We start from the raw sequence: 15,876 nt of genomic DNA on the forward strand, positions 1-15,876 counted from the left end.
CCTAAAAAAACTTGAACTGTTTAGAGACTTCTCTGTTGCTTAAACAGTAATTTTACTGTGGTTTTTTAGATGGAGACGTGAGTTAAAAGGTGGAGGATGTATGGGTTTGGTTGTAGAAATACCAAAGGCATTTCTTAACGTTTAAGCCTTATCTTTTCTTCCCAGAATGAGCCGACCCAATAAAATAGTGTTCCTTGACCCTGAAGGGAACGCTGCCTTTGAATATAAAGTCCCCCGGGGCCAGTCGGACATGGTAAGACTTTGTCTCCTTATCTACCTTTTTTTATTCATGGCGTACTTTCATGATTGAGGGGAATATTTGAAGTAGGGGTGTACATTGCCATGAATCTGACCATACGATTTGCATGTCACGATAACATATATCCTGATACTAAACAATGCGATATACATATATCGCAATATCAATAATTACAAATTTCCACTTCACAATTACAAAATGGCTTGAAATACAATTTATTTCATTTTTTCAAACTTGCGAGACTGAGTAAATGGTAACTAACTGTAAGAACAAATATATAAAAAAACAAGTGGTAGATTTATCAAACAAAGTCAAATTAAATTACATTTAAGAAAAAAAGAGTTTTAACTTTTGCTTCTACAACAGATTCTGATTCTGTTCAGTTTGTAAAAGCTCTTAAAAAGTAACTACATACAGTACATCTATCAAAGTATGTTTTATTAAAAATAAAGTGCTATCAACTTTCAGCTAAAATGCATTGAGCAGTGAGTGAGTTTAACGTGATCTGATGGTGCGTTCACTGACAGGACGTTTGCGTGCTATGAATGTTAGTGCAATTAACTGATCATTTTGTTAAGAAACATGATTTAAAAAAATTGACTTGGTCATTTCTTTGGATCGATACGATAATCGCTCAGTGAAATATCGATATGTCGCCAAATCAATTTTTCCTTACGCCCTTATTTTGAAGTATCCTGATACTTCCATCGTGGTTACTAGAGTGCAAGGGTGTCAAACTCATTTAGATCTCAAGTGGGCCACAGATTTTATGCAGAAAACAAGTAATTTAAACATTATTGTGCCATAGTTTACACTTCTACATATAAATAAAATACAAAAAATACAAAATATGTAAGAAAAGACAATATCCAAGCCATAAACATTAGTCTCAACAGGGTCTTCACTTTAAATTTCCTGTGTTTTGTGACCAATTTCTATTTAATGAAGGGAAATATGTCATAATTTGAAGAAAATTCAAGGAGTTTGTGAGAATTTTGAAAACAAATTTCAACAGTTTAACATTGACAATGACTGCAATCATGTGATATAAGCCCTGGGAGTTTCATTTACACAATTATTTATGTTTTATCTTTCTACTTCCTCCTGTGGGCCAAATTGGATGCTCCAAAGGGCCGGATTTGGCCCCCGAGCCATGAGTTTGACACATGTGCCCTTGTGTGTGTGTGTGTGTGTGCGTGTGTGTAGGGGAGAAATCAGCCTTTTGACCTCAGCTCAAACTTGACCTCTTTTCTCATAACTCATCCTGCAATAATAAACCCTAAACACACACACACACACACACACACACACACACACACAGCCCTAAATATCAGGCTGATTGCCGTTAGTCACTGGTGTGTCTGAGGGACTAAACTGCTGTGGGTTTTTGGAGACAGGCTGATTTCTAACACCTTGCGTCAGCGCTCAGTAATGGGGACAGGACGGGCCCCTGATTTTACTGATTCCCTCCGAAGCTGTGGTTAGTGTTGGCGCGCTGCCACGTTTCTCCCCTAAACTCTCAGTGAACAGTCCTGTTTGTTATGGTTCACGCTCTGCAGTGTGAAGTGTAGACCGCTCAGCTCCACCGCTGGATCCCTTTGCACTGGGAACCCTCTCCGCGCTCCGTCATTCATGTGTGGCGTTTGCATGTTCTCCCCTCCAGTGACCACAGGTTCCTCAGACACACATTTTGGGCTGATTTTAGAGATGGACAACTTTTATCACAGAGGGAGCCACAAAAATAGGGTTTTCACAGCGATAGAAAATAAAATAATTAAAAAGAAAGGCACAGAACTGCCTCTGTGTTCTCATTGTTCATGTTAATAAACTAGATTTGATTCATTCCTAAAGATCACATCCCTCCATAACAATACAGAACAAAGTTGAATTATAAAAGTGTATTAAATATGTATTAATAATAATAATAGTATATTATTATTATATTTATATATTATATAAATGTAATTTAAAAAATACATTATTTAAAACAAAACAATATTTAACTGAATAAAGTTTAATTCTAGTTCAAAGCATATTTAATGTTGTGTTTTTTAAACATACTTTTACAGTTTCTCTCCCACGACGTGTATCAGTAATGCAAAATATGAAAAATGATAATTTATTTTGTTTGTTTATTATTCAAGACATTTAATTACTGCATATTGTTAATTGCACTTTTTATTTGACAAAAAAAGAATTGTGAAAAATCACAATAGATTTTTACAAAAACACATAAGAATGACTGCATTCTTATAAAGAAGAAATATTAAGATCTTTAAAGATTTTTAAAACTTTCTTTGTTTTTATTTGATTCCTATTAAAACACGTTGATAAGAATGACTGTATATTGTTAATATAGAATATGAAAAATGTACTTTGGCTTAAAAAAGGTTGAAAAACACTGCTATACTCTACTACCACCTGATTCATGGGCAACCTGTGGTATATTGAGAGGTTGTGGGTTCAATCCCAAGACTATGCCTGTGTACACTGAACTCTGAGTTGCCCCAAATGGTTGACATATTGAAAAGCATTGGAACTACTTTGTCATAAAAGCACTTTTCAAATAAACATTTGAACATTTATCATTTACTCAGAATTGCTTAAATTGCCTGGCCCCGTTCATTGCTGCACAGCAGCTATAATTTATTGTTGTTTCATTCATTTATTTATTTTTGGGTGGGGGGTGTATACATTTTACTGTTATTTCTGTTGTTATGCTGTGTTAATGGAGTCATTCTTTGTGTTTTTTGTGCTACAGTTCTTTTTGATGTTAAATTTTATGCACATTTTACTGTTGTTTCTGAAGTTATCTTTTGTGGTTTGGAGTCATTTCTATGTATTTTGGCAGTTTTGTGTGTTTTTTGAGTCATTTTGTGTATTTTCATTACTGTGTTGTGTGCTATGACGTTTTGTAGTGTATTTTTGTGCTTGCCTTGTATATTTTACTGTTATTTTTGTAATTATCTTGTATGTTTTTGGAGTAATTTTGTGTATGTTTCAGGGGCTTTTCTGGAGACATTTTTGTTTACTTTGGGAGCCTCACAAAACGAGCCTGAGGGTTGCATGTGGCTCTTGGGCTGCCTGTATTAGTGACTGTCTTTGACTGTTAGATGCTGGAATTGGCTGGAGCGTGCCACATTGTGCAGCTTCTCATGTGTGTGTGTGTGTGTGTAGGTGTGCGGCGTGTGGAAAAGCGTGGCTAAGCCCGTCCTGAGACAGCTACAGTCGGAACAGATTCGCATCAGCATGACGACGACAGCGAGCAGGAGAGAAGAAGTGAGAGGGAAGATCATCAAACACAGGGCACTGTTTGCTGGTGTGTATATGTGCGTTCTGATTGGACGCTTTTATTTAAAGTCGCCTTAGACGTGCATGCCTTTGTGTTTGTGATGGAATACACAATCAACTCAATATTTACACAGCAGCAGAGCTTTGGTGTTCTCATGCGCTGCTGGAGGCCTTTTCTGGGTTAATACAGGCTCTCCTACAGAGTTTATACTAATGTTGGTGTGTCTTTCATACAGAGACGTTCAGTTCAATCCTGACGTCTGAGCAGGAGAATTCAGCCATGGGAGGGATTGCCATGTTGACAATGAGCGAACCAGAGAACAATCTTCACTTCATCCTCCTTCTGCAAGGTCTCATCAAGAACAAAGGTCAGGAAAACAATCCCAGTACCAGCGTGTTTACAAGTTCACTTTCAGATGGAAATATTCTGTTTATCTGATCATGGAGTCAGAGGTGAATCCCTTCGTTCTTTGGTTTTTAAATTACAAAAAAAACAGTATTATTGGTTATTTTGTTTTACTGACAAAACCAAAACAGAAATACAGAAATATTAAAAACCAGACAAACAGCGTTTTTCTGTTTTACAATTAAATCTTGGATATTAATGGAGAAACGATGACGAGAGCTTCATGTTTTAATCAAACCACACAGAGAGGACCCACGGGGGGGGGTTAAGTCCTGGACAACAAAAGAAGCAACACATAATCACAACATTACTGATGAGATGGTGAATTGAAACATTATTAATGTATAGATAAATAAAAAAATAAAAAAGGATGTTATTATATGGGATTAAAGGAACCAGAGGTGGTGTAATGAATCTACTGGTGCTCCTCGTTTCTTGTGATCAACTTTCGTGTGTGTTGACAACTGCTGTTAGTGGCCAGTAGTTTTTATAATGTGCACAAAATATATGTTTACTGCGATCAAAAAAGCTGTAATTGCTTTTGCAAAAGTTCTAACATCTATTGTTCCTCACAGTTGTTAGTCAGTCACCAGTTTTTTTGGATACTCTTTGGTCACCGTGAAACCAAACATCAACGTGAGCAGCTTTTTACAAGTTAAAACATCCACAGACTGAATTAAAACAGGATCAGAAAACTGCTGAAATAAATCCTAAACAGTCCCATCGTGTGAGGAGACCTGGTCCAGGACCTGGGGAGGGAAACCAGGTGCAGTGGACTTCAGTTCTCATTTCCCTGTAAATATCCAAATATCACACAAAGTCAGTAAAACAATATATCCACACCGTTCATTTGTTATTTTGATTTGGTTTGAAAACGGAATAACTAAAGAACGAAGGGTACACGTATTAAGGTGTCATGTCATATATCATTACGACCCAATCAATGCTGAACTCTCGACAAAGACGACTTACAGGATCCCATGAAAGCAGAGCACACGACATTGTATTCCAGTGGTTCCCCACTACATTTATAGTTGACAAAATAAAGGTATAGATAGTTTGTGTTTTACTTTTTTGTCATTACTTGAATTTTTCTGTATAATTTCTCAAATTTTTGGGAGTTTTTGTAATCATTTTGTGTTTTTCTGTTGTATCTTTGTATAATTTTCTCCTTTTTGTCTTTTTGTGTTTTTCTTGTCACTTTATTATTTTCTCTTATTTTGTGTATATTTTTTGTTATTCTTGTGTATTTCTATCATACGTAATAGTTTGTGTCTTTAGAGTCATTTTGTGTAGTTTTTGTCACTATAATTTTATGTCATGTTTTTTTTGTCATCATTTTTTCTGTTGTCACTTTGTATCATTTTCCCTTTTTTGTGTATTTTTATCATCTGTAATATTTTGTAGTCGACTCCTTTGCTTGACTCAATACGAGTTTAAACCCTAAAGACTCATGAAAAGCGTTAGCGTGTGTTGTTTTAAAGCTGACACGTGGTGCTGTGTTTCTGCAGAGTCGTCCTTGGTACCGATCCGAGTCCAGCTGATGTACCGCCATCATGTTCTCAGAGAGATCCGAGCCAACATCACCTCTCATGTGAGTAACGGCTTCACTGCAAAAACACTTTTAATGAGGAACGCTGTAAGTCCACACCACTGTGAAGCAAAAACCAGAAACCTTATCTTCTGCTTGGATCAGGATGGTGAAAACAAACAAACAAACAAACAAAAAACAACTCGAAGAAGCTAAAAATAGTCTCGTCTGGGAATTTCTAAACGGTTACAGGTTGACAGAAGCACTTTGGTTTCAAAACATGTGACACATAGATACACGCCCCAATCTCTGATGGATGTGGTTTTATCACCACATCCTAATGATTGTGTTGCTGCTTCCTCAGTCAACTCACCACATACACGTAAAAGAAAAACAGTCAAAAGTTTAAAACTGTAAGTGGAGACCCGACGAGGAAGGAAAAGTGTGTGCAGGTGACAGGAGGAGACCGAGGATGCACTGCAAAACACACACACTGTCAGTGGTTTAGCGCTCACATGAAAGGAGGGAGGGGGGAGGGGGGATGAAAAGCAGGCCTGCTTTTAATTCAGTGAAGGGCTGATGTGCCTTCATCGAGCTCAGCGAGCGCTCTACAGTGACCAGCTGAAAGTGCTGACTCAGCTCAGTGGAAGCTGCTTGTAAACAATCGAGTGGAAGAGGTCGTTTGGACGGGTTGTAAATAATCCATCTAACGTCATTTACACACACACACATTATACACACACACACACATACGCACACACACACGCACACACAACACCCACACACACACGCACACACACACACACACACACGCACACACACACGCACACACACACTGCACCACAACACACGCACACAACCACACACGCACACGCACACACACCCGCAACACCGCACCACAACACACACACACACACACACACACACGCCACACCACGCACACCACACACACACACACGCACACACACACACACACGCACACACACACGCACCACACCACACACACACGCACACACACACGCACACACCACACGCACACACACACGCACACACACACACACACCACACGCACACACACACACGCACACACACACGCACACACACACGCACACACGCACACACACACGCACACACACACGCACACGCACACGCACACGCACACACACACGCACACACACACGCACACACACACGCACACACACACACACGCACACACACACACACACACACACACACACACTCCTCAGGTCCATTTGGAAAGTCCTAACAATAATGGATTGGATTTATACAGTGCTTTACTGCCTTTTTCAAGCAGACACAAAAATCCATGTACCCTTCATTCTTTGGTTATTCCGTTTTAAAACCAAATCGAAATAACAAATAAACTGTGTGGTTATTTTGTTTTACTAACTTAAAACCTAAACAGAAAACCAAAAAAACCAAAGAAGCAGCGTTTTTTCAGTTTTAAAGTTAAATCTTTTGTTTGTGTGATATTTGGATACTTAGGGGAAACTATGGACGAGAGCTTCATGTTTGAATCTCACCACACACAGGGGACCCATAGATGGGGGAGTGGACTTTTACTCCTGGACAAAAAAAGAGCAACACTTAAGTCACATTACTGATGAACTGGTGAATTGAAACGTTATTAATACATAAATAAATCAAAACAAAAAATGGATGTTATGAAAAACACACACGATATGTGATTAAAGGAGCCAGAGGTGGTGTAATGAATCGACTGGTGTTCCTCGTTTCTTGTGATCACCTTCCATATGTGTTGACGGCTGCTGTCAGTGGCTAGTGGTATTATAAGGGTTAAAAACTATTTTAAAACATAAAAACGCTACTTTCCTGGTTTCTGTATTTCTGTTTTAAGTCAGTAAAACTATTTTAATTTGGTTTTAGAACTGAATAACCAAAGAAAGAAGAGTATACGGATTCTCAATGCACGTTTCAGAAACCATTTTTCATTCACACCATTCATATCGGCGGTGGTAAGCTACAATGTAGCCACAGCTGCCCTGAGGCACACTGACAGAAGCATGGCTGCCATTTCGCACCTACTGCCCCTCTGACCACCACCATTCATGCATAAAGTGCCTTGCCCAAGGACACAATGACAACAACTTCGATTGAGCAGGATTCAAACCCCCAACCCTTCGGTTATTGAACAACCCACTTTAACACTATGATTCAAAAAGAACTTTCTGGAATTTTTACGCTCAAGTCAAGAAGACATCAAAGCAGACGTTATTTGCATCACTTTTTCTTGCCATATTTTTGCTCCTTTTCCATATTTTTGCTACATTACTCCCATTTCTGCCAAACCTCCATCAAATTTCAATGCTTTTTATGCACATTTTTTTCCACTTTTCAGACATATTCAGCACTTATAAACCCTTTCACCACGTTTCCCTCCCAATATTGCTGTGTTGACCCATTATTGTCACTTTTAACCTCTTTACACCACATTTCATGCTTATTTTTGCCAATTTAACCACATTCTCGATGTGTCAATCCTATCATTTGCCAGTTTAAACTAATTGTTCCAATATTGACACTTTGAACTGTCTGTTTTTGACCACTCTAATTTTCAACTTTTAACCAGTTTTTAAAATCCCATTTTACCACCTTTTTCATCATTTTTGGTCACTTTTCACCCATTTCATTTCTGATTAAAACAAGAATTTATATCTTTAATATGACTATGTACTATTAATGATAATCTTCCTTGATAACAGTGGATATTATTCAGATGAAGAAATACATATGGTTATCACAGATTCATAGAACAATGGACCATCATTTTGGACCCAAAAATCTCTCCCCTTTATTCCCCCTTATAGATGGTCCTGTCTCCACATCTTCAATCTTCATGTCTGTGTTCAACCACCTTCAGCTCCAGTGGGGGTCCCCGCTCTCTGGAACCTTTATTTTGGGGGTCGTGGGCTGAAAAGGTTGAGAACCACTGCTGTAGACAAAAAAAAGTTAGTGAGGAGCTAAAGTACAGGTGTGAATTGGAGAAAGCAGAGATGGTGGACCTCCATGTGTACGATCAGCATCTGCCTCCGTCTCATTCTGTCCGTTATTTTCCACCTCTGTCTGTATATTTATATGAAACCAAAGGCCCAGAGGTCATAAAAGTAACATTTCTTCAACACTCTCGTACATCTGTCCCAATATTCCAACATTTCTCAACGACTTCCTCGTGTCCAGCGTTGCTGTTTGAAAATGAGATGGACTCGGTTTGACACATGTTTTTTAGCCTGGAGCTGAGTCATGGTCATTAATACAGCACAACCATTTGTGTCCTTGTCTTCCCGCACTCAGCGTTTTTTCTGTCTGAATAAAAAAAACAGTCTTCGTTGGAAACAAATCAGGAGGTTTTCAATAAGATGGGCTTTGGTTACTCCAGTAACATGTTAGTTTGGAATCAACAACATGTCAACAAACTCCTTCTGATCTTTCTCTCTGCTCTGAGAGGAACATTTGGCTGTTGGATTCGCATTAAGCCACATCTAACTAAACTAACTGTTCCAATGTGTGCAGAATCCAGACTTTGCCGAGGTGCTGACAGACCTGAACAGTCGTGAGCTCTTCTGGCTTTCTCGCGGTCAGCTGGAGCTCTCTGTGGCCGCAGAAGGCTTGGATCCTCTCAGAATCTCAGGCTTCATCACAGGGAGAAAATCCTGCGACAGTAAGTGTTGGAGGAATGGAATAGACCCGGGTGAATAGAGCGCTGGCTCTGTGCTAAGCAACACACACACACACACACACACACACGTACACAAACACGTGCATTTAAAGTCTTGGTGGGCTCACAAGTCCAACCAAACATCTATAAACATGGTTTTCCACCAACGATAAGACTGAGAAGATTTAATGGAGACGAGACAAAAACAGTCACAGATGGTTGAGAGCAAACCAACCAAAGACAACAAAGTCCCAGAAACGTCTCTCTGTGTGTGTGTGTGTGTGTGTGTGTGTGTGTGTGTGTGTGTGTGTGTGTGTGTGTGTGTGCGTGTGTGTGTGTGTGTGACAACTGGCCTTCCCCCTCCTTTTATCCTTGGGGTCAATTTGACCCCATTCAATGATTATTATTCCAAAAACAATAGTTGACGTTATTTATTTTTTGCTTCATATTTCATGACTTTTCCTATATTGATGGGGACAATTGATTAAATAGGAACTAAACCCCTGATTTCTCCTGACCTGCCACTAGGAGGGAAATTTAAAAAATGCCTTGATTATGGATCAGTTAAGACACGTCCAGTCTATGCTATGCTAACTCGCTACTCATTTCTCAACATTCCTCTTTATTCACTCATCTCTCAATCCAACTTACTCACCATGGATAGCAGAGTCCACAGGTGCTAGTTTTTATAAAAGGGGCGGGGCTAACAGTGCTTGTTTGTGATGCAAAATGGTCCAATAGCCAAAATCAATAATTTGTAATAGCTGGAATTCAACCCACAGAGGGCAGTCACTCTGACATTTTACAACAAAATATGCCAAATGAATGTTGAGCGTTGGACCAGGATCAATCAACAGCACTACTTCATTCCCAAATACATTAGTATTCAGTAGTTTTGGGTTTTGGTTCCTCTTTAAGCATAAACTTATCATGATGGTATTTTTTGAATGTGCTGAACACATATTGCACTCGTTGGTGTAAAATGTGTCTGTCTGTGTGACCTTAGAAGAAATTTTCCACACCATGAGCCTGAATGTGTGTGTGTATCTGTGTGACCCTCAATATGGTTAATTCTGTGAGAGTCATGAATGGGCCCCCGACATTAGAACATAATTAGATGAAAGATTCTTAACATACACTTACTCTAAAACTGAAAGTTTGACGTCAAAGGTCATATCTACCACTCTTGAGGTCAATAATGTCAGTAAATTTGAGTAGATTTAGATGAAAACTATTCAAGATAAATTCATTTTTATTTGAAAGTTTGTCCTGATGGTGGTCAAGGTTCCATTATCAAGTGGTTATTTATGTATTCAACAAATAAACAAAGTGTCTGACACAAAAACTTGATCAACAATTTTCTGAAAATGATATTCTGGAGGCAAATATCCCTGGGGTCAAGGATAAAATGTGTTGGTGATATTTGAGGATAATATGAGGGTTAAAACACATACATGTGGTCCATGTCAGTGCGTCCAACTCTTTGAGAAACCAGTCATTGGTCCACAAATCAACTGTATGTGTGTGTGTGTGTGTGTGTGTGTGTGTGTGTGTGTGTGTGTGTGTGTGTGTGTGTGTGTGTGTGTGTGTGTGTGTGTGTGTTTGTGAAGTGTTTACACACACACTGGTGCTGCCAAGGTCACAGTCTGCTGGACGTGGCTCTCCATGCTGCGGTTCCAGCGCTGTGATTAACAACTTGACGTTATGTGTGAAGAATTCCAAGCCGACACAGTCCTTTTCCTCTTTCCCTCCCTCTCTCTCCCTCTCTGTCCCTCTCTCTCCCTCTTTCCTGCTCTTTCTCTCCCCCTCCTCGCCCCCTCACACCTCCATCCTGTCGTCTGTTGTCATCTCTGTGCAGCTGCAGCGTCAGTCCTCGTCTCCAGATTCTTTTCAAAATAAAGCATCTGCATTTTTCTATTCCCTCCACTCTTTCTTCTGTCCAGCTGTAAGTCTCAGTGTTTCCATTATTTTACACCATATTCTTTTAATTGCCTTTTAAAAATGGGACTACTTTACAGTTTTATAGCCTTTATTCTTCCATCTTTAAATCATGTGATTGATGACATCACGCGGCCCCACTGCTTGTAAACATCCCATTGTTTTCTATTGGAGTGGAACATTTAGCAGCTTTTTAGATCAAAATCACAACGTGTGCTGCTTTCGGTTGCTCTAAAAAACCAGGAAAAGTTAAAGATGTCGATGGAAACCTCTTTTGTTTACAGAAATAGGTTTTGTAGCAGAGAAGAAGAGCTCTCCTAAGGATCCTTAACTCCCCCTTAAACAGTGCGCAGCTGATGCTCTGATGGCTGAAATTAGTGAGTAATCACAGACTGTTGAAGGACTCCAACCCACTGTTAAGGTCACCTAGGAGAGCTCTTCTTCTCTGCTTCATTGTCTACTGCCAAACCTCAGAGTTGGATCTGTCACCCCCTGTGGTCATGAATTATTTTTCAGGTCACAACTGTTTTTATTTTTTTTTGGTAAACAAAAGAGGTTTATTTTATTTATTTTTTAATCTGGCACAGTTTGAAATACAACAAGACATAATAATATCAACAGTGGACAGACATTAACAGAAATCAATACACTTTAAAAAAAACCCTAAGGGCCATGAAGAAGAGGGCTCCTGATATAACATTTAAAATTTAACTAAAGAGAAAAAGAGAAAAAACTAAATAATAGAATAAAATAAAATAAAATAAGGGACGTCAAGGCAGCAAAACTTTGAAACTGAGCAGAAAACAGAAACAAACAAACTTTAACATCAAAATTCAAGCAAAAAAAACAACAAATAACTGAACAAAAAACAACCATTGGCAGAACTGTAAAGTAGTAAAAGGTAATAAAGTGAATATGGTGCAAAATAATGTGTTTTGTTAGGCATAGTAAATTTCAAAGATTTTAGGCCACATTGGTTAAAACAGTGGGAGATGTTTTTAAGTGGTGCGTGGTTGAACAACTCGAGCAGTTTGCTTTTTCTTTTTCCACCCTTCCTCCAAACAAGCATGAAATTTGACCATGGCATAAAACCATTGCCTAATCGTGCATGCTGTCATGCTCTACGACAATTGGAGGCAGAGACAGTGTGTGCGGGGGAAGCCAGGCTGTCTGTAACATGAGCCCATGTGAGTTTTTAATGAGACTGTTGTGTTGGTCTTGGTGCAGCGATTCAGAGCGTGATGTCCAGCAGCGAGGCCTTGAACCCTGGGAAGACTGGAGGTGTGGGATCAGCTATCTTTAACCTGCATGACAATGGAACACTGGACTACCAGGTAACGGATGTGTTATTTAAGGGAAAATAAAACACTTCATTACAGCTGCTGGTATCAGATAAAGACACAGTGTTGGCCTCATACATAAATGAATCAAAGAGCATTTGCTACTCAAAAGTTTGTTTTGATCTCCACTGTAAACACTCTTTTATTGACATTGTCGGAAAAGTTTGGTGCATTGTGGGATGTGGAGTTCTGTAGACAAGGGGTGTCAAAGTCATTTTTGTTCAGGGGCCAAATACGGGCTGCAGATTATAGGTCGGAAAACAGGTAATTTCCACATTAATGTGCTCTATAGTTTGCACTTTCATGTATAGATAATATGTAATCAATATAAAGCTGCAACAAATTGGGATTTTTTCAATGAAAGGATGTACCTTGGCTCAAAAAGGTTGAAAAACACTGCACTATGGAACTCAACATCCCACAATGCAATGCACAAAAACGTTTCTGACTATGTTAAGTGTTTACAGTGGAGATTACACAAACATTCAAATAAAAATGTTTTTTTTCGAGCAAATGTTCTTTGATTTATTGATCTATGAGGACTATGACTTTATCTGATAATTAAAAAAAAATTGTCTCCAGCAGCTTCAAGTTTTTTCAACATGATTTTTGCAACTGCAGAACAGATTTAGTGTATGTTAAACCTTTTCCAGTCCTAGCCAACTGTTTTGAACAGCTAAGTCAAACCCTTCCTCTACTTTCAGATTCAAGTTGCCGGTGTCACCAGCGATGTCGTTGGCGTCACCATCGAGGTGAAGCCGCGGCGGCGAAACAAGCGTTCTGTCCTGTACGACCTGACTCCAGAGTACATGAAGGCCTCAGGGCGAGCCGTAGGGAGCTGGAGTCGTCTGGAGGCCCGACACATCCACATGTTGCTGCAGAACGAGCTCTTCATCAACGTGGCCACAGCACACAGCCTGGACGGAGAACTGAGGGGGCAGATCAAGGCCATGCTGTACAGTGGCCTGGAGGCGCCCAGACATGGTGTGTTTGGATACAAACCAGGGTTGGGGTCAATTATTATTGTAAATGTGTAATTGATAATTAATTACAATTATGACGTAATTAGTGAGGATGGAGGAGGCACTAGAGTGGAGCTGCTCCAGTTTTGACCTTAAAATCTTAAAATGCAAACTAATTACAAACCATTCAACCTTTAACATGTTCAGCTAAGACGTTCAAGCCATTGCTAAAGTTAAGCTATTGCCCAATGCTAGGTTAATGCTTAGCTAATGCTAGGTTAATGCTAATGCTATGCTAATACTAATGCTAGGTTTATGCTAATGCTATAGCTAGGAAAATGCTAATACTTGGTTAATGCCAATATTAGGCTAGTGCTGTTGTTGATGTTAATGCTACGTTAGTGCAAATGCTAGGCTGATGCTACGGCTATTGCTAGGCTAATGCTATTCCTAGGTTAGTGTTAATGTTGGGCTAATGCTAATGTTAATGGTAGCTAATGTTATGCTAATCCTTGGTTAATGCTAGCTAATGATATTTAATGCTAACGATAGCTTAGACAGTGTGATGTGGGCCAGCACCTGTATCCGCACTTGCATTTACTTTAGAAAATGCAAATATTCTAGTTATGATTGTAACTGTAATTGAAACATATGTTGTTATAATCATAATTCAATTGTGTTTGAGTTCAGATAATTGACTTTGTAATTGTAATTGGCATGGAAATTCTATAACAACTGACATTTACAAATTAATCTAACACAAACCTGTGGAACAATGTTATAGTTCTATGGCTTAAACATATGTAGTTATCATTTATTAACAAATAGATGATAGATAATATTGTTTAGTGTATTTTAAAGCTAATAAATGTGTCGAAACTGACCCGTTATCATAAGAGATGCTAACAGAAAGCTAACACAAGAGGAAGGTTACTTTTTTGTATATATAAATATATATATTAAAGGTTTAGTAATTGTAATTGAGAATGTAATTGAAATTGACTTTAAGGGGGAAAATAATCATTTTAAATTTAATTGGAAAAAATGCCAGTCACCATAATTATAATTTAATTGTAATTAAACATGGATAATTAAAGACGTAATTGTAATTGAAAAATGTAATTGCCCCCAACCCTGATGGGAACAGTGAAGTCTGAGCTAATGAACATAGAAAACAAACTAAATCACTCATTCTTTTTTTGTGTGTTTCTTTTTGTAGAGCTGCCCACTCTTCTCGCTGGTTACTTTGTGTCTCCACCAGTAAGAACTGGTTCGTCCGGCCACGCCTGGGTGTCCGTGGACAAACAGTGCAACCTGCATTATGAGATCGTCGTTGCAGGCCTCAGCAAAACCGATGATGTCACTGTGAATGCACACCTTCACGGTTTGGCGGAGATCGTGGAGATTGACGACAGTAGTACTCCACACAAGAGGCTTCTGACTGGCTTCTATGGTTCACAGGTACAACACCAGGGCAATTATAATGGTAATCGCGCAATTGATCATTAGTTACAATTATGACATAATTATAATTGTAGTTTTAAGAATCTGCTGCTGTTGTTTGATTGAGTTCAGATAATTGTAACTGGAATTGGAATGGAATCTCTATAAAAACTGAATTAAACGTAAAACTACGGAACCATGTTTGCTTACACATACGTAGTTAATAATTATTAAGATATGTTTCATATCAAGTTTACCTGTCAGTTTTCTTCAGATTCATTTGACCATAAAAAAAATGAAATTAATTATATAGGGTATACTGAAACACGCCCACCCCAAACATATTAATACCAATATTTTCATGGATAAGGAAGCCTAACGAGGTAACCAAGAGATTAAAAACAAATTAGATGATGGATAATATTTGTTTAGTGTATTTTAAAGCTGATTTAAGACATGAGTCAAAATCAACCCATTATCATTAGAGATGCTAACAGAAAGCTAACACAAGAGGAAGGCTACATTTTATGGGCTTATTTATTAAAGGCTCAGTACTTGTGATTAATTGTGTTTGAGTTATCTTGCATTTTATTTTATCATTATATTTAGAATACTGTATGTATTGAATTATTTGATAAAACTGAATTATAATTTTTTAGGTAGGTGACTGTTTTATGCTGTTTTAGAATGTAACATTTGTTATTGTATAATGTTGATAGATTTAGTTTTTAGGTGAGGTTTAAAAGCTGTCCAGGGGCAGCAGATGAAAAATAGCCATTAGGCTAAATCTGGTTCATTTACTGTAATAATGATGAATTAATATATTATCTCTGTCAAATAAACAAAAAGAAAAATCTCAAGTAATTGAGAACATAATTGTAAGTGACTTTCAGGTAAAAAATAATATTAATTTTAATTGTAATTAAAAAAATGCCGGTCATTGTAAACATGGAGAATTGAAGACGTAATTGTAATTGAAAAATGTAATTGACCCCAACGCTGATACAGA

The 15,876-nt window shown here is 38.3% G+C and overlaps 1 protein-coding gene across 1 annotated transcript in view; it reads left to right on the top strand.

Annotated features, from left to right (window-relative positions):
• The window catches only part of chrd (chordin), a 43,365-nt gene that overhangs the window by 14,194 nt on the left and 13,295 nt on the right, over nucleotides 1-15,876 (top strand). The window contains exons 6-13 of the mRNA XM_028465624.1: nucleotides 166-253; nucleotides 3,437-3,578; nucleotides 3,787-3,918; nucleotides 5,468-5,550; nucleotides 9,040-9,187; nucleotides 12,350-12,456; nucleotides 13,167-13,446; nucleotides 14,644-14,885. Coding sequence (XP_028321425.1) covers nucleotides 166-253; nucleotides 3,437-3,578; nucleotides 3,787-3,918; nucleotides 5,468-5,550; nucleotides 9,040-9,187; nucleotides 12,350-12,456; nucleotides 13,167-13,446; nucleotides 14,644-14,885 — 1,222 coding nt within the window. The remainder of the gene's footprint in view (nucleotides 1-165; nucleotides 254-3,436; nucleotides 3,579-3,786; nucleotides 3,919-5,467; nucleotides 5,551-9,039; nucleotides 9,188-12,349; nucleotides 12,457-13,166; nucleotides 13,447-14,643; nucleotides 14,886-15,876) is intronic.

Source organism: Gouania willdenowi, chromosome 13 (genome assembly GCF_900634775.1).
Source record: "Gouania willdenowi chromosome 13, fGouWil2.1, whole genome shotgun sequence".
Lineage (NCBI taxonomy): Eukaryota > Metazoa > Chordata > Actinopteri > Blenniiformes > Gobiesocidae > Gouania > Gouania willdenowi.